Source organism: Molossus molossus, unplaced genomic scaffold (genome assembly GCF_014108415.1).
Source record: "Molossus molossus isolate mMolMol1 unplaced genomic scaffold, mMolMol1.p scaffold_m16_p_3, whole genome shotgun sequence".
NCBI classification, from domain to species: domain Eukaryota; kingdom Metazoa; phylum Chordata; class Mammalia; order Chiroptera; family Molossidae; genus Molossus; species Molossus molossus.
In genome coordinates this window covers 91,086,555-91,109,287 of record NW_023425366.1, presented here as the reverse complement: position 1 = coordinate 91,109,287, position 22,733 = coordinate 91,086,555, and the positions used below count along the sequence as shown (strand labels likewise).

At 46.6% G+C, this 22,733-nt stretch overlaps 1 protein-coding gene across 3 annotated transcripts in view; it reads left to right on the top strand.

The window, feature by feature from the left end:
- The window catches only part of ZNF608 (zinc finger protein 608), a 112,995-nt gene extending 102,178 nt beyond the window's left edge, over window positions 1-10,817 (top strand). For 2 of the 3 annotated variants that reach the window (XM_036280586.1, XM_036280585.1), the window contains exons 5-9: window positions 389-2,840; window positions 4,725-5,142; window positions 5,704-5,876; window positions 7,208-7,361; window positions 9,176-9,261. In XM_036280586.1, coding sequence (XP_036136479.1) covers window positions 389-2,840; window positions 4,725-5,142; window positions 5,704-5,876; window positions 7,208-7,361; window positions 9,176-9,261 — 3,283 coding nt within the window. Of the gene's footprint in view, window positions 1-388; window positions 2,841-4,724; window positions 5,143-5,703; window positions 5,877-7,207; window positions 7,362-9,175; window positions 9,262-9,823 lie in introns of those variants that run through there. The other variant, XM_036280587.1, reaches the window with a different exon arrangement.
- The last annotated feature ends 11,916 nt before the right edge of the window (window positions 10,818-22,733 follow it).

Here is a 22,733-nt window from a genome sequence, read left to right as displayed (position 1 = left end):
GAAACCAAGCATAAGGGAAATGAGCAATTCAGGAATGAACACAGTAAAATGCAGATGCTGGATTTCTTTTCTGCCAGGAGATCACTGTTCCCTGCCCATTCTCTCTCTCCTTTGTTTTCTTCTTTTCTCAAAATGGGAACTTGAACTGGATGTGAAGCTGGCTACCTGAGCTGGTTTTCTTTGGTTTTCTGAGGAAGAATATAAGCCATTGGTGCCTGCTCTTTTGCAGGCGTTGAAATTGCCATGGACGAATAGGGTGTCTTTTCCTTATCTGGGCCCAGCCCTCAAGCTGCTGGGGTGTTGACCGCTCTTTGCTGCATTGTGTGCCTTGTGGTCTCACCTGGCTCTTTGGAGGCTGCTCTTTGATGCCTGTTACTTGCTTCCCTAGGTTCTGTGAGTCGCCGACCAGCGACCTGGAGATGAGAGGGGGCCGGGGCAGAGGGAAGCGAGCACGGTCCGCCGCGGCGGCCCCGGGCTCCGAGGCCAGCTTCACCGAGTCCAGAGGGCTGCAGAACAAGAACCGAGGGGGCGCCAACGGGAAAGGGAGGCGAGGCAGCCTCAATGCCAGCGGGCGAAGGACACCCCCAAACTGTGCCGCTGAGGACATCAAAGCCAGCCCCTCCTCTACCAACAAGAGGAAAAACAAGCCTCCCATGGAGCTAGACCTGAACTCCAGCTCTGAGGACAGTAAGCCTGGGAAGCGTGTCCGCACAAATTCTAGAAGCACTCCCACCACCCCTCAAGGGAAACCAGAGACTACTTTTTTGGACCAAGGCTGCTCCTCTCCAGTGTTAATCGACTGTCCCCACCCAAACTGCAACAAAAAGTACAAGCACATAAACGGCCTGCGGTACCACCAGGCTCATGCACACTTAGACCCAGAAAACAAGCTGGAGTTTGAACCTGACAGCGAGGACAAGATCTCAGACTGCGAGGAGGCCATGAGCAACGTGGCGCTGGAGTGCGGGGAGCCGAGCACAAGCGTGTCCGCTTATGACCAGGTGAAGGCGCCAGCATCCCCTGGCTCGGGGAACCCCCCTGGGACCCCCAAGGGAAAGAGGGAGCTGATGAGCAATGGCCCAGGTTCTGTTATCGGATCTAAAGCTGGGAAGAATTCTGGCAAAAAGAAGGGCCTTAACAGCGAGCTGAACAACCTCCCAGTTATCTCCAACATGACGGCCACGTTAGACACTTGCTCAGCAGACGGCAGTTTGGCTGCCGAAATGCCCAAACTGGAAGCAGAAGGATTAATTGACAAGAAAACTTTGGGGGAGAAAGAAAAGAGCAAAAAAGCCAACAATTGCAAAATGGACAAAAACCTCTCCAAACTAAAAACGGCCCGGCCCATTGCCCCGGCCCCGGCCCCCGCCCCTCCCCAGCTCATCGCCATCCCCACGGCCGCCTTCACCAGCACCACCACGGGGACCATACCCGGGCTGCCCTCCCTCACCACCACTGTCGTTCAGGCCACACCAAAGAGCCCTCCGTTAAAACCCATCCAACCAAAGCCCACGATTATGGGGGAGCCCATCACCGTGAACCCAGCTCTTGTGTCGCTCAAAGACAAAAAGAAAAAGGAGAAGCGAAAGCTCAAGGACAAAGAAGGGAAAGAGACAGGAAGCCCGAAAATGGATGCCAAGCTGGGTAAACTAGAGGACACCAAAGGGGCCGGGAAAGATTTATCTGGGCATTTTTTAAAGGACCATCTTAACAAGAATGAAGGGCTGGCTAATGGACTGTCAGAGTCTCAAGAGAGCCGCATGGCCAGCATCAAAGCTGAGGCCGATAAGGTTTACACGTTCACGGACAACGCCCCCAGCCCCTCCATCGGCAGTGCCTCGAGGATGGACTGCAGCACGCTGGTGAACGGGCAGGCGCCCATGGCCCCCCTGCACGTGTTGACACAGAACGGGACAGAGAGTTCTGCGGCCAAGACCAGCAGCCCCGCCTACTCGGACATATCTGATGCTGCCGATGATGGTGGTTCTGACAGCAGGTCGGAGGGCATGAGGTCAAAAGCCAGTTCCCCGTCAGACATCATTTCTAGTAAAGACAGTGTTGTAAAAGGGCATTCTTCAACTACAGCACAATCCTCTCAAATGAAAGAGTCCCATTCTCCCTATTACCATGGCTACGATCCTTATTATTCTCCAGGTTACATGCACCCCGGGCAGGTTGGCGCCCCTGCAGCTGGGAACGGTGGGAGCACACAGAGCATGAAGATCAAGAAGGAGTCTGAAGAAGATGCAGAGAAGAAAGACAAGGCAGAACAGCTGGACGCTAAGCGAGTGGACCATCCTTCGGCATCCCTGCAGCCTCAGCACCAGTCGGTGATCACACAGAGACACCCTGCCCTGGCTCAGTCACTTTATTATGGCCAGTATGCCTATGGGCTCTATATGGACCAGAAGTCTCTGATGGCCACCAGCCCTGCCTACAGACAGCAGTATGAGAAATACTATGAGGACCAGAGGCTGGCTGAGCAGAAAATGGCCCAGACTGGGAGGGGAGACTGTGAAAGGAAAAATGAGCTCCCCTTGAAAGAGCTGGGCAAGGAGGACAATAAACAGAAAAACATGCCGTCGGCCACAATCTCAAAAGCTCCCTCTACTCCAGAGCCTAGCAAAAACCATTCTAAACTAGGGCCATCAGTGCCTAATAAAACTGAGGAGACAGGTAAATCGCAGCTTCTCTCCAATCACCAGCAGCAGCTTCAGGCCGACAGCTTCAAAGCTAAGCAGATGGAAAACCACCAGCTTATTAAGGAGGCTGTAGAAATGAAATCTGTCATGGACTCTATGAAGCAGACAGGTGTAGACCCAACCTCGAGATTTAAACAAGTAAGATTGTGGAGCATGGCCCCCACAGGGAGAGAGCAGTCTGAGACTTGTACATGTCTGGGCTCGGTGGTTAGGACTTCTTGACAGGAAATAAGCCAAGGGTTCATTAGGGTTGATTCCTCTTCTCTTGACAAATATTTTATTTTATTTTTTCTTTATTGATTTTAGAGCTAGAGGAAGGGAGAGGGAACGAGAGATAGAAACATTGATGAGAGAGAACATCAATCAGCTGCCTCCTGCATGCCCCCCACTGGGGATTTGGCCCACAACCTGCATGTGCCCTGACCGGGAATCGAACCAGCGACCTCTTGGTTCATGGGTTGACGCTCAACCACTGAGCCACACTGGCTGGGCTTGACAAATATTTTAAAAGACTGTTTTAGGAGTTACTGTGTACCTCTGAAGCTTATATCACTCACAGTTTCCTAAAAAGAACTGTGGACATGTGCTTTTGGTGTTCCATGATGCCATTGACTAACTGAATCTGACGTGGTCCCTTAATTTCTTACCCAGTCCAACATGAGGAAATTCTGCCACACAGCCACCGAGTTTCCTTCTGACTGAACGCTGAGATTCTGAGTCTGATCTCTAAAATATCTGTTTTTCTATATTTCAGATTTCTATTGGCATCTTTTAGGAATACTAAAACTGGGTTCCTAAATTCACATTTCCCACTCAACATTTGAGTGAGACGCAGAACCCAGATGTCTTTCACGTGGTGGCTGAGTACCTGGGTTTCTGTTTGACACCTATGTCATGTGCCCCAAGCGCAGCTCAGTGCTGATCGCTGGTGAGGAGAGAGGGGTCTGGGCAGATGTGCCCCAGGCAGTCATCCCAGAGCCCTGCCAGCCTGAGGTGACATGTGCAGACACCTGGAAATGGTCCCCATGAAATCGCACATGTGCTAGCACTTTCTGTCACGGTTCAGACATCCTGCCTCACTGCAGTCCCACTAGTATTCATTCTGGAATTTCCCAGACACACCCACCTCCCCACCCCCCACTTAGATGTCCTTGGTCAATCAGAGCACCACAACTCTTTCTTCACGTTCACTTCTGTCCAGAAGTCGGAACTTAGACCCAGTTTTCAGTGTTCACTTAGGACCTGAATACCCAGTGGTTTGTATCATGAATGGGATGGAGGTCATAAAGGCCATTTCGGACCCTGTTCCTGACTCCGAAGGCCTGACTCCGGCTGTGGCCGTACGGGGCTGTGTACGGTTTGGAGTGGAGGGTTATAGATGGCTTTTCCTCCTAATAGAAAAGGCTTAATGTGTACTATTAATTTGAAATTTTGTTATGATTAAGATATCAGCACACAATAAGACATGAGCTGATATATTAAACCTCAGCTGTGGGTGAAGAAAATGTATTAGGAAACCAAGAGGTTTCTTTTTACCCCTAAATGATATTAATTACTATAGTAATTACTTAAATTTACTATTATTAGCTTAAGTTGGAGCTTAAAAATTTTATTTTTACCTATGTGAGATACGAAAAGGAAAATGAGAGTTGGATAAAATAGATCCGCGGATGTTATTTAATGTAGAGAAATGACATTAAGGGCCCAGCTCCGAATTCCAGCAGACTTAAGTTGGAAACCCATCCGCACACATGGGCGGTACTGTGACCCTGATGCTACTTGGAACTTTAAAAGCTTTGGTTCTGTTTTCTGCAAAAGTGATCAATCATATTGCTCACCCCAGACAAGATTATTCTGTATAGGAGGTAAAGCTCTGTGCAGTGCTAGCACATGAATAAATAAATGCTAACTTGGTGTTAGAAGTAATAGTAATAGTGCTGTCATGATGATTAATGGTTTTTCGTTTTTTTTTTTTTTTTTAAGTTGAAGTTTTAAAACAAATATTTTTTTCTAAAAAATCAGGATCCAGATTCAAGGACGTGGCATCATTACGTATACCAGCCCAAATACCTGGATCAGCAAAAGCCAGAAGACCTTGACAGAGAAAAGAAAGTAAAAGAGGATAGTCCCAGGAAGACTCCCAATAAAGAGAGTGGCATGTCCAGCCTTCCTGTATCATTAACCAGCATTAAAGAGGAGCCCAAAGAGACCAAGCGTCCTGACTCTCAATCCATGGAGGAGAGCAAGCTGAAAAATGATGATCGAAAGACTCCCGTGAACTGGAAGGACTCTCGGGGAACAAGAGTGGCTGTGTCCTCGCCCATGAGTCAGCATCAGTCCTACATCCAGTACTTGCACGCTTATCCTTACCCACAGATGTATGACCCCAGCCACCCTGCATACCGGGCTGTTTCTCCCGTCCTGATGCACAGTTACCCTGGTACGTGTTGTGGGTTCTAACTGTATTGGAGGGAAGAGGCTGTGTTAGGATCTTAGCTATTAAAAACTCAGGATAAATTAGACGCTTCAAGAGTGACATTTGTTTTGCTTATTTTTATGCTGTTTAAAGTCCCAAAGATGAAACTGATTTAATACGAGTTCTTTAAGATGAAATGTCAAGAGTCCTCGGCTGTTGTTTCCATAGTCTCTGATAGGCTGCTGTAGCTGTTCGACTGACAGATACTTTATTGCCTGTGAAAATATTCTAAGCACTTACTGTCATAATCATTATAGTTACTATTCCTTTCACTTAAGCGGACACATAAATGTATGAAATGGCTGTAAGCTCAATTCTGTTTATAACCTCCGTTCATCAGGATGAATTAACTGGGAGAAGAAAATTGGAGAACCTAGATACAGTTTAACGATGATGTAGCCCATTCTTAATGTAATCCCCTATTTTAAGATCTATGACTCTTATCCCAAATTCATGTAATCCAAATGATTTTTTTTTTTAAGATGTAGCCTATAACTTGATGTGGCATGTGTTGTTTGTCTGCAGGAGCCTACCTCTCTCCAGGATTTCATTATCCTGTTTATGGGAAGATGTCAGGGAGAGAAGAGGCCGAGAAAGTCAATACCAGCCCTAGCATCAACACGAAAACAGCCACTGAATCTAAAGCACTGGATTTGCTCCAGCAGCATGCCAGCCAGTACCGCAGCAAGTCTCCCGCTGTAAGCCTCCTTTTGTTCTCATTTAAAAGCGCCGTGTTTGGGGGGGTAGGAAAAGGGGACATGCGAGAGAACAGTCTTGAAATATAAATGGTTTTGGAACCCAGCTGCGATTTCTGGATGCTGTTTTATCCAAATACATAAAGAGTGGAATGTGCAAAAAGTAAGATGGTTTCACACAGTAGCAAAAAATTGTCAAAGTGTGTACGGCGGTCACAGGCGTTTCTGTTGCAAAATCTATACCTTGCCTTCCCAGGAGGATGCTTGTTAGGTGGACATTTAAATTCATAGGAACCAGCGTTTGGTGTCACATACCTGGGTTGTAAGCTGTTTTGATGCACTTGCATGCCAGAGTGAGCCACTTGGCTGAGGCGTGGTGGCTGCATCTGCTGTCTTTTGGCCTCGACTCTGTCATGTCCCTGTAACTCGGCTGAAGTAATGCAGACGTGTGTCTTTGTGAAAGATGGCCCTGCCGACACCACTGCCCCTCCCCCTGCCCCTGCCGTGACGGGAGACAAAGAAGGATGTGGTTGTTCTTGGCAAGAAAGAGAAGTTTGGAATAAAGTAAAATACAAGGTCTGTGATGTGAATGAGTCGACCGGAGACTCTATAAAGAAATTTAAAAAGATGATTTATGAATCTTTTTCTGTGAGTACTCTTTCTAGTGCAAAAATTCTTTTCAAGTAAGAAAAGTAATTTTAGTGAAAGGGGTGGTTAAGCTCCGGTGGGCGGAAGTGTATCCAAAAGACACGATCCTTGACCAGACCGACCTGGGAGAAGAGAGCTCTCCCGAGTGCTCCGAACGGGGACTCTGGAATGCTTCGGGACACAGAGGACAGTGGTTTTTCTGCACCCGATATTGGCACATAACATCAGGGTACGTGTTTTCAATGGAACAAAACAGACAAAGGTATTTAACAGTACACGGTGGAGACTCCTCACAAAATGTGAGTGAAGTAAAAGGGTAATCAGAAAGCTGGACCTTGAAGAAATTCCTACAACTACTTCTTTTCCTTAATTCATATTTAAAAGTTGTTTCTCGGGAGAGAGTGGGTAGATTCTAAACCTCCAAATGGGAGTAAATCGAGAGAGACGTCCTCTTCAGTCATTTGAGGAAAATACTGATGCTCCTTTTGGGTGGACCAGCTCTTTGGTGTTGACTTCATTCCAGCGGAAACTGAGGCATTTTTCGAATCGATCTTCAACTAATAAGTAATTTTACGTATCTGTGTATGTAGTTTGGTGTCATTAACACACATTGCCGAAGGGACGCAGGTGGTACCCCGACTGCTGTTTTTCCGAGGGTTGATGCCTCCTCTCTCTTTCCGTTGCAGCCAGTAGAGAAGGCGGCAGCGGAGCGGGAGCGCGAAGCGGAGAGGGAGCGGGACCGCCACTCCCCCTTCAGCCAGCGGCACCTGCACACCCATCACCACACCCACGTCGGCATGGGCTACCCTCTGATCCCCGGTCAATACGACCCCTTTCAAGGTCAGCAGCTCTTCCTTAGTCTGCCTTTCTCCAAACTGCCTCTCCTGTCTTCAAGATACTGAGCTTTGAACGATAGCTCTGGGGACGGTTTTTAACACGGACTTCCTAGCCTTTCCTAGTGGCGAAACTAAGGCTGTCTCACACCTTTGTGTTCTGTCGAGACACAGAATGGCTACCACTTAATAATTGTCACTCGTTGATGCTATCCGTGGCTTACAGTTATCTCTCAGACGGAGGGTGGCGGCCGGTGTCTGGGGCACTGACTGTAACAGTCAGGATCAGATAGCCACTTGCGGGAAATGGTGGCAAAAGGGAGGCATGGTGGGAGGCTTTCGTGACATTTCTTGTCCTGATTTCTGCAGGCCTTTTAAGTTGCTCTTTTCCCATGGAAGTAACAGAAGTAACATGGTCAGGCTCAGTGCTTTTTGTAACCTAATTCAGGGACTCTTCACTGCCCTTCGCTGCTGTGATGTTCACTAAAGATGGAGAGACATCTTTCAAAGAGCCATAGACTAGAACTGACATGAGGAGGGAGCCTGGAATTTGTGGCATTTGGTTGAGCATGTGCCATTTGTCCTAACTATCGGCTCGACCGACCGATCACCTGCTAGGATCTTGCTGTTTTAGCTCAGGATGCCAGAATAAAATACCACAGTCTCGGTGGCTTTAAAACAACAGGGATTATCTCCTCACAGACCTGGAGGCTGGGAGTCTGAGATCAGGGTTCTAGCATGGTCAGGTTCTGGTGGAAGCTCTCCTGGCTTGTAGACAGCCACCGTCTCGCTGTGCGCGCAGCTGACCCCTTCTCTGCACCAGGGGAGAGGGACAAAGAAGGAGAGAGAGAGACTTACTCTCTGATGTCTCTTCTTATAAGGACACAAATCCTGTTGGATCAGGGCCCCGCCCTACGACCTCATTTAATCTTAGTTACTTCCTTATAGGTCCTATCGCCAAATACAGTCACATTGGGAGTTATGACTTCCAACCGGGAATATTGGAAGGACACAATTCAGTCCATAGCACTTGCCAAGTTGCCTCTTATCTGCCGTGTGACTACAAGGTGTTATGTTTGCAGGTGATTCCAAAAGTGGAAAGAGCTATACAGATGTGAAAGGGTCATTTTTCTTTATTCAGCTCGTGTTACTTGGTGTCAGCCAGGGAGTTCAAAGAGAACATAAAGGCCTTAGAAGGAGAGAGTGGTCTTCCATAGGTTTGTTTCCTCCCTTTTTCCCCAGAATTGTTTTCTGTAGAATTAAAAAGAATTTTCTTTTGGTAATTTCATGACATCGGAGCTATTACATTCTCTTGACTGTTACTTGCATGGTAGAAGTTAAGACTATTTCTCAGTTTGGTTCACTGATTCCATGTAACTTATGGGATGCATTGTGTTCAGTCCCTGGGGAAGTGTTAAAGTGATAAGTTATTATGAAAGTATTGTATTCTAAGCAAATAGCAAGACATTTCTGTAATTCACTGTGACTTTTGATTCCTGTTGTTACCTGGTGCCCATTGTTTCTCCTGAGCTTCCTATTCAGGAATGCCTGCAAACCAATTAGCACCATGCAGAGCCAGACAGATGGAATGCTATATTCTCTTTGAATAGCTATTAAGAAAACCGCAGAGTATTCGATAAAGGGATAGATGTCGGTTAGGCCGAGCGGTTTGTCCTCGGTCCGTGCCGCATGAAACATTTCCAGTGTGTGTTCAGGAAAAGAAATATCACGGCTCTTGGGCCCGCAGCCCTTCACCACTGGGCCTGTGTCTACTTTCATCTTCCTGAATGTCTCAGAAACCCTGCATTCTTTCCCCATTAGGCTTGACCTCTGCTGCCCTCGTTGCCTCTCAGCAGGTGGCTGCCCAGGCATCTGCATCAGGAATGTTTCCTGCACAAAGAAGGTAAATATTCTTTACATTCTGAATCAGTTTTTTAGATAGCAACATATCCGTGGGTGGGAAGAAGCAAGTATAGGCGCTTTAGACCAAAAACTTAGGTCCTGAGGGTTTTATAGTACTGCAATGAATGTGCTTTTATGCCTCTATACCGCACATGGAACTTCTGTTCCATAAACCTCATTTCTACATCTGTCATGTAGATGCGTGTTTAACTGATCAGTTTTTTTTAAACAGTTGGGAGGTTTCTGAGGTTAACCTCATAGCTCTGTTAAAATAATTCACTGTGACTCCCTTTGTGTTATTATGTTTAAAAATAAAGTCGCAAACGGAGAAATTTATTTTCAGAGTGCTAAAGTAATGTTTGTTCTTTATTTTTAATTATCCTTCAAGTGTTTCAAGAAGAAAAATAATATATGTTCACAATGTATATCATTACCATTGTGTTTATTCACTTTTCTGTGGAATTGAATTCCACGAATCTAAAATAAGCCTATCAATCTTATGCTTTTCATATTGTCAGTGTCAAACGTGGACAGAACCCTATGCTAAGGTTGTCTTTTCTTTTGCAGAGAATAACAAGATTGGAAATGTACGTTGTCATGTGACTGGATCACATGGGGAAGCGCTTTATACAGACATCAGTTCCATGGTGTTGATTTGAAATGCCTTAATGGCAGGCAAAAACCAGTCATTTCATTTTTGTAAATTACAGATTTTATCACAGAGTAACAAATGTTGCTGTAATTAAACTTCTGTTTTATATATATATACGTATACATATATGTATATATACATATATATATATTCTTTACTTTTTGTATCAGTAACCAGGCTCGCACACACAGGGTCTGCTGCCAAGTTGCAAACCACTCAGCAAAGGAAATAAAAAATGTATTTGTCATGTTGAAAAGTGTTAGCCACAAAAGACTGCTTACTTTCTTTCCCTTTTCCTTTAAATTGTAAATAAATAATGTTATGTATCGGTGTGCCTGAACCTTGCATATCCTTCATATATTTCCCATAAGCCCCTCAGAAAGGCTAACTGTGATGATGACACTTGGTACAATTTAGACGTCTATTTGGTGGCTCCTGTTAAGACGCATCGGTGTAAAATGTTCCTGTAGTCACTGTTTGTACTTGTGTATTGTGGAAAAAATACTTTTGGAAGGCATGGGGTTGCCAGTACCACAAAAACTGTGTTGTACATAATGTAAAGATTAAAATGGGGAAATAATGAGCATCTGTGAATAATGAGGTGTCATTTTTTTGATAATCTTGAATGGCAAATAACCCAATAGCCTGCATACCAGAGACATCTGTGATTGTTCTATTACTTGAATAGTCCTGCAGTCCTTTATTTTTCCTTCTTCTTCTTCTTCTTTTTTTTTTTTAATGTTTACAATTATCCAGTTTTAGAAGAGAGAGACTTTAACGCCATTGCCTGGTTACTTGTTTTATGCTGTAATCTAGTTTATTTTATGTAAAATGTATATTGAATGCTTTCCTTTTTTATACCTGCCTTAAATAATTTGGCAATCAGAATTAAAAAGTTTTTTTTTTTTATAATGGCTTCTTGTCTGTGTCATGATATTGCCAGCTGGCTGACAGCGATTCTCATTTTCAAAGGAAGGTTTCCTAATGCTCAGAATGTCCAGTGCATAAGTATACAGGATATAGATATGGACTTTCCTCATATGATACACAGGTATAACAGCCAAATCGTATATTGAATTCGGTGGATGTGTGCATATCACATTTGCTGGGGATTTACTCTAAACATGGAGTGTAATGTCACTGCAAATAGGGAGGTACAGGTTTCTTTGATATGGAACAATAATCCAAGGTGTAAGTGTTGTGACATGTGGGCAGCAGATAAAATGTGTAAAAAGTGAGTCAGCTAGCCATTTATTTGACTTGTCATTAAATTGTTTTACTAGAACCTTTTATGCCAAATGTACAGAATTAGCTGCTTCCTCATTTGCTTTCTCCCTCCCTCTCTTCCTTCCAATAGAAAGTTATTGAGCGCTGCCTGGCCGGTGTGGCCCACTGGTTGAGCGCCGACCCATGCACCAAGAGGTTGCCGGTTCGATACCCGGTCAGGGCACATGCCTGGGTTGCGGGTGATCCCCAGTGGGGGGCGTGCAGGAGGTGGCCAATCGATGTTTCTCTTCCATCGAAGTTCTCTATCTATCTCTCCCTCTCCCTTCCTCTCTCTCTAAAATCAATAAAGAAAAAATACATTATTTTTAAAAAGAAAGTTTTTGAGCACCCACTTTACCTCAGGCCTTTCAAGGTGCTGGGGTATAGCAGCAAGCAAAGCAGGCAAACATGCCTGTCCTCATAGAGTTCTCATTCTCCCGTAGGTGGGGTAAACACAATAAAATGTGTAAGTAGTGTGCAGAGTGCAGCAGGTGGAATAAAAGCACTTCATTACAACGTTGATTAGGTGCCGGAGGACCTTAACTCTCATTTGTATCAATTAGCCCATGGTAAAATTGGTTCCCTTCTTACGGCGTATGGCTTGAATTTACAGAACCTGTTGTCAATGTTAAGCGAGGTCTTCACTGTATATTCGATGGGTGGTAAATGCTGTGGAGAGAAATAAAGCACGGGAGTGGGCCTGGGTAACGCGTGGAGTTTGAGCTTGGTGACGTGGAGGCCTTACAGAGACGCGGGGCGGCCCCGACGCACGTCTGGGGCAGAGCGCAGCGGCGAGACGCGGGCAGCAGCAGAGCCTGGAAGTGGGGGTGTCTTCCTGGGTTTGGACTGGTTGATTTCAGTGCTTCATTCCAGCTGTAAGTTTGTATGATTTTACTATAATTGCTAATGACAGTTTTACCACTTGGTTTTCTAAAAAGTTCTTTAAGTTGACAAAATTTATCTTGGGATAGTTTGCTTAGTTCCCCTATTTAGAGGCCTGTGCTTCACAAGTGAGTAGATTTCTGTAATAAAAAAGAAATGCTTCCTTTGCTTTTGGAAAACCACCATCAAACGTTGCAGGCCTTACGGGTCTTTTCCGTGTTCTTAGCAAGTTTCACTAGGAGGATCCTTCTCTCAGTTTTCAGTTTGTCTTTTGAATGTCATCCATGTTGTCGTTTATAAACTATTGTTTATGGTATTTATTGTTATGCATAAGAGTATTTCACATACTTTAATAGGTTTTTTTTCCCCCAGTTAAATTTTTTCACTTTTTACATCATATCCAGATGTATCCTTGAAGACATGATAGAATTGGTTTTACCCCAGTTAAACAAAAGTCTGTTTCCTCTGTTCAGAATATGGTTTAAAGTGTGTCTGCTGGTTGCCTACACGCCTCTCCCGTTCTAACTGACCAAACAGTTCACTGGTTGGAAACACTGGAGCGGAACTAAGGTTCATGTACGCCTCCGCCAGCCGAATGGCCGTGTCCCTGCTGGTGGCTCGGCACCACTGGGCTCCTGGTGACTTTCCTGCTTTTAGTAACAAGTGTTTTGAAAAATCATAAGGGAGCCGATCTTGCCTTCCAGCTGCAAAATGACTGGTTGCATGTGTGTTATAGCCCAGGCTTGTAATCACTTCTGGTGGGCGCCTAAATAGATAGGGTATAAATAGGGGCCTCAGACCATGCTCAACCCTGCCACTGTGATAAACAAGTGTGCTGATAAATAACAGAGAGATGGATGACCGAAAGGACAATGCAATTTGAAGACTGTCTCCCCCTGGCTTTTACTGGAACATTATTCATGACTGGTTTACATTAATCACCAAATGAAGTTTTGTTTCTTCCCCTTACTGTGAGTGTTGGTTTTGCTGATGACAACGTGAATTGCCAAAGGCCAGAGCTTGTTTATCTTATGTGTGCCATTTCTCTAGTTGAGTACATAGTTAGTACTGAATGGTGAATTAAAGATTCCCAAAAGACAAGCATGCTTGGCTCCATTATATTACTATGATGAATCTGCCATTAATAATGGTTCTAATTGTTTTACTTTTATAGACATAAAGTCAGTCCCCTTCGCGACTAATAATAGGGTTTATTGATTTTACTAAACATTGTTCATTGCAGGCCTGCTCATATCAGCTTTTCCTGAACATATGCAAAGAGCCTGCCGTGCTGTCTGTCGTGGTGCAAATCAACGTCATGGAGACTCCAGACTGAGGAGTTGTTTACGGCCGCGGGCCCAGTGAGTGCGGAATATTAAAAACAAAGTAACAGGCGCCATCTAGAACCCTTGGCTCTTAGATTAGGATCTCTGGTGGCTTCTGCATGGGAACTTCCATCGGTGCGCAGCCCGGGTCACTGGCAGCAGGGTGAAAAGGCTGGCCTTCTGTGTGCACGCTGGCCGGGACCCTGCTTTCGTGTGGTTTCAGCCCAAAGTCTGAGAGTAACCAGAATGAATGGCTCTGATTGATATGGGATAAAACAGCCGTTTAAATGATAATTACTGGTCATTTCATTCCCTCCCTGACTCTGAAAAAGAGACCAGACAGGCAAAGCCATTTATTATTGTTTTGTCAGGAACCACAGCCATCCACTCCCTGCTTCCTGCAGAAGCCTGAGTCATAAATGTTGTTTGTTTTCAGTTAACATTAGGGGAGAAAACAAAGTGTAGCCCACTCTGAGCAGTGCATTTGTCAGGTTTTTTTTTTTTTTTTAAATTCCTTAACAAAGTCGCTCTCTAAAGCAGAGTTTCCCAATCTCTGCACTATTGACATTTGGACCAGAAAATTCTTTGTTGGGGTGGAGGTAGGGTGTTACCCTGTGCATTGTGGGATGGGTAGTTGGCCTCTACCTGTGCCAGATGCCAGTAGCAACTTCTAGCCCACCCCCCTACTCCAGGTTGTGACCACCAACTGGTCATGAAGCTCAGATCTCCTGCCTGGCCCCTGGCCCACAGATAAATTGCTCATTTGTCTTGTTCTTTGTTATTTTTGAGGATGTAAAGCTCACCAATGGCTCCTGGTAATCTTATGGAAATGTAATGAAGTTGCTCATTTGACCAACATGGATAAAGACCAGAGTTAGCTTTTTAAAGAGGATTGGATGGTCCAGATTTTAATGTACTGATTAGTAGTTTTTGAAAATTGAAAATGAATTCAATCTAAAAAGCAGGTCAGAGGGCTGAATTTAGCTCATAGGGCATCGGTTAATAAGATATGCTTTATATATGTTGTTAAATATCTTCACACTAGCACCCGGCTGTGTGTCTCAGTGGTTGAGCGTCAACCCATGCACCAGGAGGTCGCCGGTTTGATTCCCCATCAGGGCACATGCCCAGGTTGTGGGCCAAATCTCCCATTGGAGGGCATGCAGGAGGCGGCCAATCAATATTCCCACTCCTCGATGTTTCTCTCACCCTCTCCCTTCCTCTCTCTCTAAAAATCAATAAAGAAAAACAAATAAAAATAAAATCCTTACAATAGCTCTCTAAAACCTGGAAAAAGGTCATTCATAAGTGGGCTGCTAGAATTGAACTCATACTTCCTTCCAGCATGGCGTCCATTCGATTCATGCACAGGAATAACCTTGGGAGTTTCTCAGGTGCACTATATGTTTCAGGGAAGTTTTTCTCTTCATTTCAACCTCTGAAAATGCAGTGCAAGGAGCAGGACAGACTTGGAGATTCGGAGCACGTAGAGCTCCAGGACCGCCAGCAACATGCACACTGACAAGGCTCATGAGTCCGTGAGGTTCGCAGTCCAGGTCTACGGTCTGATCGTCTGCTGTACCTGGAATGGCAAGTAGGTGCAGCTGGACCTAAACTCCGTGCCAGTCCCCACCTGTAGAGAATGTCTATGAGAGTTTATTTGAGCCAAACTGACGCTGTGTGCTGGGAGCAAGATCTCAAATGCTCCAGAGAAGAACAGTTTTGCAGCTTCTTTCATGCATTTGAAATTAAGGAGGGGAGGTAAGGAACATCACGAGGGAGAAGGCCAGGCGGCTGTTGGAGGATAGGACAGTAAAGAAGATTGTGTGTGCTCTCGTGAGGGTGGTTACTTCTGAAAAGAGGCATTTCAGAGGTGTGTTAACCTAGATGCACTGAAACAATGGACAGGGCTTGCTTAGGGCAAAGAAACCTTTTACTGAAGATGATCTATGCCCAGGGTGTGGCTACCCACCATGACCTGCCCAGTTAGCAGTTTGTGAGGTTACTTCTCGAAGAACCCCGTTTTCTGTGCACACTGAGTGGGTAACAGAACTGGCTAATCATTGCAGCTCTCCAGCTAAGCGTGGGCAAGACCTCGCGACCTTCTCCGCTCAGCCCTCCAGGCAGCTCCTGAAAATAGCTCCAAGTTGACATGCAAAATGAAGCCTGTTTGCATCCACAAAAGATAGTTCTGGGGGAATGGAATCAGCCTTAGATTTCTTTTTCAAGGGTATCAGAGTCCCTCATCTTCCAGCCAGGAGACTTAACATGGCACTATTCTTCCCACTATTAGGAAATTTAGATGTTTTTTTATTTGCTTTCCGCATTTTGAAACAACTGTTATTCCTTTAGTCAGGAAAATTAGGGAACAAGAATATTTATTGACTCATCTTTCTACTGATTTCTGGAAGTGTTTTCTTCTTCTTCTTTTTTTTTTTTTTTTTTTTTACTTTCGAGGTTCCCCGATTAAATTTGGGTCAACCCAGATCATCCAGGTTAATCTCTTTTATGGGTCAGCTGATTAACAATCTTAATTCCCTCTGCAGTTTTAATTTCCCTTTGCCGGTAACCTAGCATCTTCACAGGTTGTAGGGATTAGGAAGTGGGTATCTCTGGAGGCTCATTATTCTACCACCATAGCACCCAACAGAATTTCCTTTCTGCCTGGGTAGTAGTAATCAGATGAGAGTCATAGCAGCTAGCATTTATATAGTGTTGATTATGCACTAGACACTGTTCCTAAACACTTCACATATAACAACTCATTCAATTCTCGTAACAACCCAATCATGATGCCCATTTTAGAGTGGAGAAAACTGAGGCATAGAGGTGAAGTCATTTCCCTGAGCTCACACCGCTCTGCGAGTGACAGGGGCAGGCCTCGCTCTGCCATGCTGCCGTGCCTCGGCACGACACTGTCCACGCCCAGGGAGTGAACAAGACCTGGCCAGCTTTCCTTTATTCCAGAATTTACTACTGTCAGAGGGCACATGAGGGCAATATAGTTTGCGTCTCTGGTTTGTGCAAGATAAAACTCCTGTGTCGCCTTTTGTGGAGCTGGGCAGCAACCCATACCCAGGACCCTGGGAGCTGGGGGGTCCTCGGCACATCGCTGGCAGAAGCTGCTGGGAGATCTACTTTGGGGAGTCTGTCGCAGGGTCCTCGCCACCTCTAACACTCTCCGGCACATATCTGACAACTAGAAGCTGGAAGACGGAACTGGGCTCGGCGGAGCCGTGCCTGGGGTCAGGGCTACGGGGAAGGCTGGTGCTTCTGTGTCCGGGGAGAGCCCGTCGCGGAGGCCGACAGTCTCACACTGGGACTTCTCATGCTCTCTGAATGATGTTGTGCTCATGGTCCCAGAGGAAGGCATCGAACCACAACTTTAAACTTTTTTTTATAACTAGATCCTTTTTGAGTTCATTGTGTGTGCACTGAAGTGGGGGGAAGGAGATATGAAACATTTGTATGCAAAATGTAAACATTTAAACTATAATTTCTATGAACTTGTATTGGAGTTTCTTTTTTATTTTAATATAATGGAAGCCTCAGGGGGGAAAAAAATGAATAGCCTAAATTTTTTTTTTTTTTTTTTTTTGGCCTCTGATAGTATGGGTTGGGAACAGGACAGGCTATTTGATTTTTAAAAATTCTTCCTGATATGGGTGTTGGGGACAGCGGCCCAAGTCACCCAAGCCTCATGCGATCGTGAAAGAACTGGAGGTTGGAAAGAGAAGGTGGTTCAGCTACGTACCCATCATCCTAGATCAAGTCCCACTTCTCCAGGGTCTAGTCCTCGGGTGGCGGTGGCAGGTGGGGGAGGGGCACAGTGCCCAGCACCGAGAGGCTGGTTTTTCAGCATGAGGACCACAGAGAAGGAGGGCCTCTCAGCAGGGTTGTAGAGTTAGGTGTTTAGCTGCATGTAACAGAAACCGTGGCTTAAACCACAAAGGAATGTGCTCTGTCGCCGGAAGCCGAGGGCAGAGTGAGTTGCAGACCTGGTCCCTTCATGCTGCTGGTTCTGCTTCTCTGCGATACTCTTGACCTTGTCCTCCTCTTTGTCCCTCACGTCCTGGCCACAGGAGTTCCAGGAACCCCAACTACAGACACCAGTGTCCAGGGGACAGTGCTGAGTCTCTCTGGTCTTTCAGGAGGGAAGAAAGCTGTCTTGGACACCTCTGGCAGACACCCCCTCCTGTCTTCTAGGCCAGAACTAGGTCCCATCTCACTCCTGAACCATCATGACAGGAGGCGGAGACAGCCATGACTTCCCCAGGCGAAGGGAGGTAACACTGTCCCTGGGCCATGCGTGGGAATGTGGACCACGGCTTAGAACCAGGGTTCTGTTCGGGAGAAAGAAGGGGCAGGATGGATGTTTGGTGTCTGAGAATAAACCTGGAGACCAGAGGAAGTGGGAACACTCTCCTGGGGGGCCCTCCACTTCTGAGGTGCATGACTGCGTGCAGGATGGGGGCGCAGTTTGTACCTAGGACGCAGACTGCCCCTCCGCAGGAGCTGATTCTCCCTGAGAGAACCTGGCGATGGGGCTGAATCAGGGTGGTGAGCACTCTCCTTGAGGAGAAAGAGGCCTGGCATGAGCCCAAGGTCGCTGACTAGACTGTAGAAGGCTCTGAGTTGAGGACGAACCTTGACTGCTTCTCAGAAAGCAGTCCTGCTGGTGCTGGAAGGGGCTGGGGAGGACTCCCAGGGGGTCGGGGGGCATGCTCCTGTTTGCCCCTGCCGTCCTCTCCTCAGAGAACAGAGCAGTGGGAAGGGAAGGAGGTAAAGGACTGGCCCAGGGTCCTGCCCCTCCACCAGCCTGGGTCCCGGGGCACACAGGACTAGCCCCCTTCCAGGGGAGGATGGAAAACTCAGCGGCGGGCAGACTGGTCCCTGCCTCGGCGAGGGGTGGTCGGGTGCCCCACCCGGCGGGTCCAGTGACTGAAACACTTCGGGTGGGATTCAGTTCCTTCCAAAGAAGGCATTTTGAAAGAGGCTGAATCATGCCTCTTTCTAAACGTTTCATGAACGTTTCCCAAGTACTTGCTAAGGGCCGGGTGTTCCCTGGGGACAGTGCCCAGGCCCTGCAAGCACAGGGCTGCAGACAGGGGGGCCGGCCCTGCCCTCTGGGGCCCAGCCCGTCCCGGTGGAGCTGAGCACAGCCGAGCCTGCAGCCCTGTCGAGGGGAAGGGCTGATGTACACACGGCGCTCGCTCCGGGACTCTGACCAGAGCTCTTCAAACTTTGGACCTGAATGTGCTCAGCCTCAGAAATCCCCGGGTGCCCGTGTGCCGGCCACCTCTGAACCGCCAGCGTCCCCTCGGTGACAAGATGCTATGTAGAGACAGACAATAAAAGATGGATTTTATGTAACAGTTTGGTGACCAGTGTGCCTTCAGGGGACCTGCCTCCGAGCAGGGACCGAGGGGATGAGTCGTGCTGAGGCCCCCGTGGGCAGCTCTGGAAAGCCCTCTGACCATGACATCGTGAGCTCAGCCGTAACAGGCCCGGGGGGTGGCAGATGTACCCAGAGGTGGAAAGCTTTGGTGACTCATTTCGGCCCCTTGCCTGGAGCCTGTCAAGCATCTTAGTGAGTGGCGGAATCAGGCAGAAAACGCCACACAGCTGAGGGAAGCCCCGGGGCCTCTTGGTGGCCAGCCTGTAATGGTTTCTGTCTCGGGAGTCCTCACAATGAGCAGTGCAGCCTCTGGAAACCCCAGGTGACAGTCTAGGGGCCCAGATACGTTCCTGTGAGTGATTCTGGAGGGTGAAGTGTGCTGAGGCACATGGGTGACCAAGCAGCGTCCTCGAGGTCATATAAAGAGACTTTTCATATTGGTGCTGGAAACTGAAGAATTGGTGCAGAATTTGAATGTGCGACCCCCGCCCAGAGGGTCATGTTCCTCTAGCTTTGTCCCACTCATGTAAGCGACTCCCCGGGCCTCGGAGACTTCCTCCGGGCGCTCAGCAGGCTCAGCGCGTACTTCCTGCTGGCCGTGCTACCACCTTAGTCAAGGGGTGCTAAGTTGTAAAGGACAGAAATCTATTCAAACAAATAAGCAAAACAGGCAGATAAGTAGGCAGAGAGAACTCATGGGAGCCATGGTGGGAAGTGTGTACCAGGGCGGAAAGTGTGTACAAGGGCGGGAAGTGTGTACAAGGGCGGGAAGTGTGTACCAGGGTGGGAAGTGTGTACCAGGGCGGGAAGTGTGTACAAGGGTGGGAAGTGTGTACAAGGGCGGGAAGTGTGTACCAGGATGGGAAGTGTGTACCAGGGCGGGAAGTGTGTACCAGGGTGGGAAGTGTGTACCAGGGCGGGAAGTGTGTACCAGGGCGGGAAGTGTGTACAAGGGCGGGAAGTGTGTACAAGCTCCAGGAAGGCTGGCACTGGGACCTGAGACCTGCAGGCTCTTGCTCTCTCTCATCTCTCTGCTCTGTCTCTCTCTTGGGCTTGCTGTGGAAGTCACTATGTCCCACTTCTCACCATCACTGAACTGACTCAGCACTTTGATTCTCAGGCCAAATTTCTATGCAAGGGACAGTGGATTTCCGTCTCTATAATGACCAAATGTGGCTGGCCATGACCATAAAATGACATTTTGATAAAAACGCTCCAGCAGCGAGGGTTGGGGAGCTCCTGGGTTGGGGAGCACACCGGGGTGCTGGGCAGTTGGCGTGCCTGGAGGGGGCGTGCTCTGGCCCACCCCTCTCCCATGTCTGTCCTGGGCATCTCTTCCACTTGGTGGTTCCTGAATTGTACCCTTAGGATAAAGATATAATCTTAAGTATAGTACCTTCCTAAGTACTATGAGTCATCGTGACAAATTATCAAAGCTGAGGGGGTTTGTGGGAGCCTCCAGACTTGTAGTTGGCTGGAAGAAGCGCAGGTACTTGAGGACCCCACATGTGGCTGGCATCTGGATGTGGCGCAGTTATGTGTGGCTCGAGCCCAGGTGAAGGGGTGTGTGAGCACAGCCTGGCAAAGGCAGCCTCCAGGTTCACAGCCAGGCAAGCTGTCCCATAGGACAGAAAGCTCACAGGCTGAAGACGCACAAACCACACAGTTTATTGAAACTTTAAACAAAAGCATTGAATTATAAGCCTGTAGAAAGAAATGGAGTGGATGAACACATTTAGACAAGGGTCCAGCAGATGGAAGGGCCACGCCCCTTGCACTGTGACTGGTGTTCATTTGTCTCCTTTCTCTCTGTACTGCATCAGCCTTCTGACTGATGGTGAGGTGAGGAGGCCAGGGAAGGTGCCCGGTGTCCCCTCATGCTAACTCTGTTGGAGAGCCTGGCCCAGAGCGGAGGGTTAGCCCAATGAGCAGCTATGGGCTTTATCTGCATGTCCGGGACAGACAGCAGGTGGGGCTTTGCCTGAGTGTCACTTATGAATGTGGCGCTGACATAAGACCTCATTGGATACTGAGTGTTTGTGTCCTAATGCATATTTAGTAGATAATGTAAATTCAGGGCTTCCTGTGCCTCATGTATACTTGGTGATCATGAATATTTAGTATTGACTTGGTTCTCCGCTTCCTTTCTGTCTTGGTTGACACATGTGTGCTCTACTTGCTTTATCCGTCTACCATATCTCCAGGTAAATAATGTACTCGTCGACGCTCAACACATCTGATGATTTGCATCCATCTCTCCCGTTGTCTTGTCTTCTGCACTGGAACCGAAGACTCCATGTGGCAGATGCATGCTGCGTGGAGCCCAGGAGATGGATGTGTGTTCCGGGGTGGAGAGGTGGCAGATTATTAGCGTCCTGTAAACTGTTGTTAGGACTTTATTTTCACTCTGAAGGGGATCAAGAAGCTGTCTGTTCAGATGAGACTAGAACTTCATCACATGGATGGGAGATTTTAGGAAACGTGGGGGTGGGGGGTGGGGGTAGGAAAAATTATGAAAGCAGGTGTCAGCAGATTCTTTGGGGAGAGATGCGGTTCGAAAGGTGCTGAGGCCCTGGCCGGTTTGGCTCAGTGATTGGAGAGTCAGCCTGAGGACCACTGAGTCACGGGTTCGATTCTGGTCAAGAGCACGTACCTCGATTGTGGTTCGGTCCCCCGCCCTAGTTGGGGGTCATGTGGGATGTAACCAATCCATGTGTCTCTCTCACATCAATGTCTGTCTGTCTCTCTCTCTCTCTCTCCTTCCTCCCCTCCTCCCTCCTTTCCACTCTATCTGAAGATAAATGGAAAAATATCCTCCGGTGAGGATTAAAAAAAAAAAGGTGCTGAGAATATGGGATACGGGTTACTGGGGCGAATAATAGCTATTAATTTCACTTGTTTGCCTACTAGCTATTTTGATCTTGTCATGGTGGCAAGGAGACAAGAATGGGCAGGATGAGCCAGCCCCCCAGGATCTGCAGGGACGCCGAGCACAGAGAGGACAGGGGTCAGCTCAGAGAACAGACAGAGCCAGCTCTGGAAGGACGTGTAATGCAAGAAGTTTGCAAGTGGGAGGACACCAGGTAGTCTCTCCGCCATTGAGAAGCAACACTGCTTTTCTCTGATTATTCAACTTCTGTGATAAACTTGACTTGCCTCCCAGAATACCTCATTGCAGTCATTCCTTATATATTTCCTTTGTCCATTTGATTGGATTTTGAGAGATACAATATTATTATAGACTTTAATTACCCCATTTCTGTGATTTGGGTTAGCTGGAGCAGGATACTAACATATTTGCTACTTTGATAAAGGTGTTGTAGTGTTTGTTTATAAAGCAAAAGGGTAGAGCAATTTCAATTGTATATAACCCTAAAAAGTTAATTTGAGCTCTACTGAGAAAAATTATTTAAAAATATCCTTGTGGAATACATTTGGTTTCACATTTTGAGGAGTCGCTCATCAGAAAGAATTTAGGGGTTATTTCTTTCTCATGTTCCTATAACACAGAACTCACAATTGCTTGTTTATTTTTAAATTGAAGAATATGTTTCTTAATAAACATATAAAACTTATGAAATTACTTTAGTTTACTATTAACATTTATGAACAGTAAAATTAATACATGAAAACATAAAAGTAAAATTAATACATGAAAACATAAAACATAAAAGTCATCTTTATTTGTAATGAATCATTGCTTGACCAGCAAACATGGTATTTTATTGCCTTAATTATACGTTTCCTTGACACGTTGGTTAGCCACATGGAAAAAAGTAACCTGGAATTCAACATAGATCCTTAAAAACAAAACAATTTCTGGAAGAATCAAACATTTAGTGAAAGTATCATAGTACTACAAGAAAGCAATGATAATTTATTTATATTCTTGTAGCGGGAGTAAGGCATCTGTGCATAGCATCAAATTCAGAAGCCATAGGGAAAAGATAAATA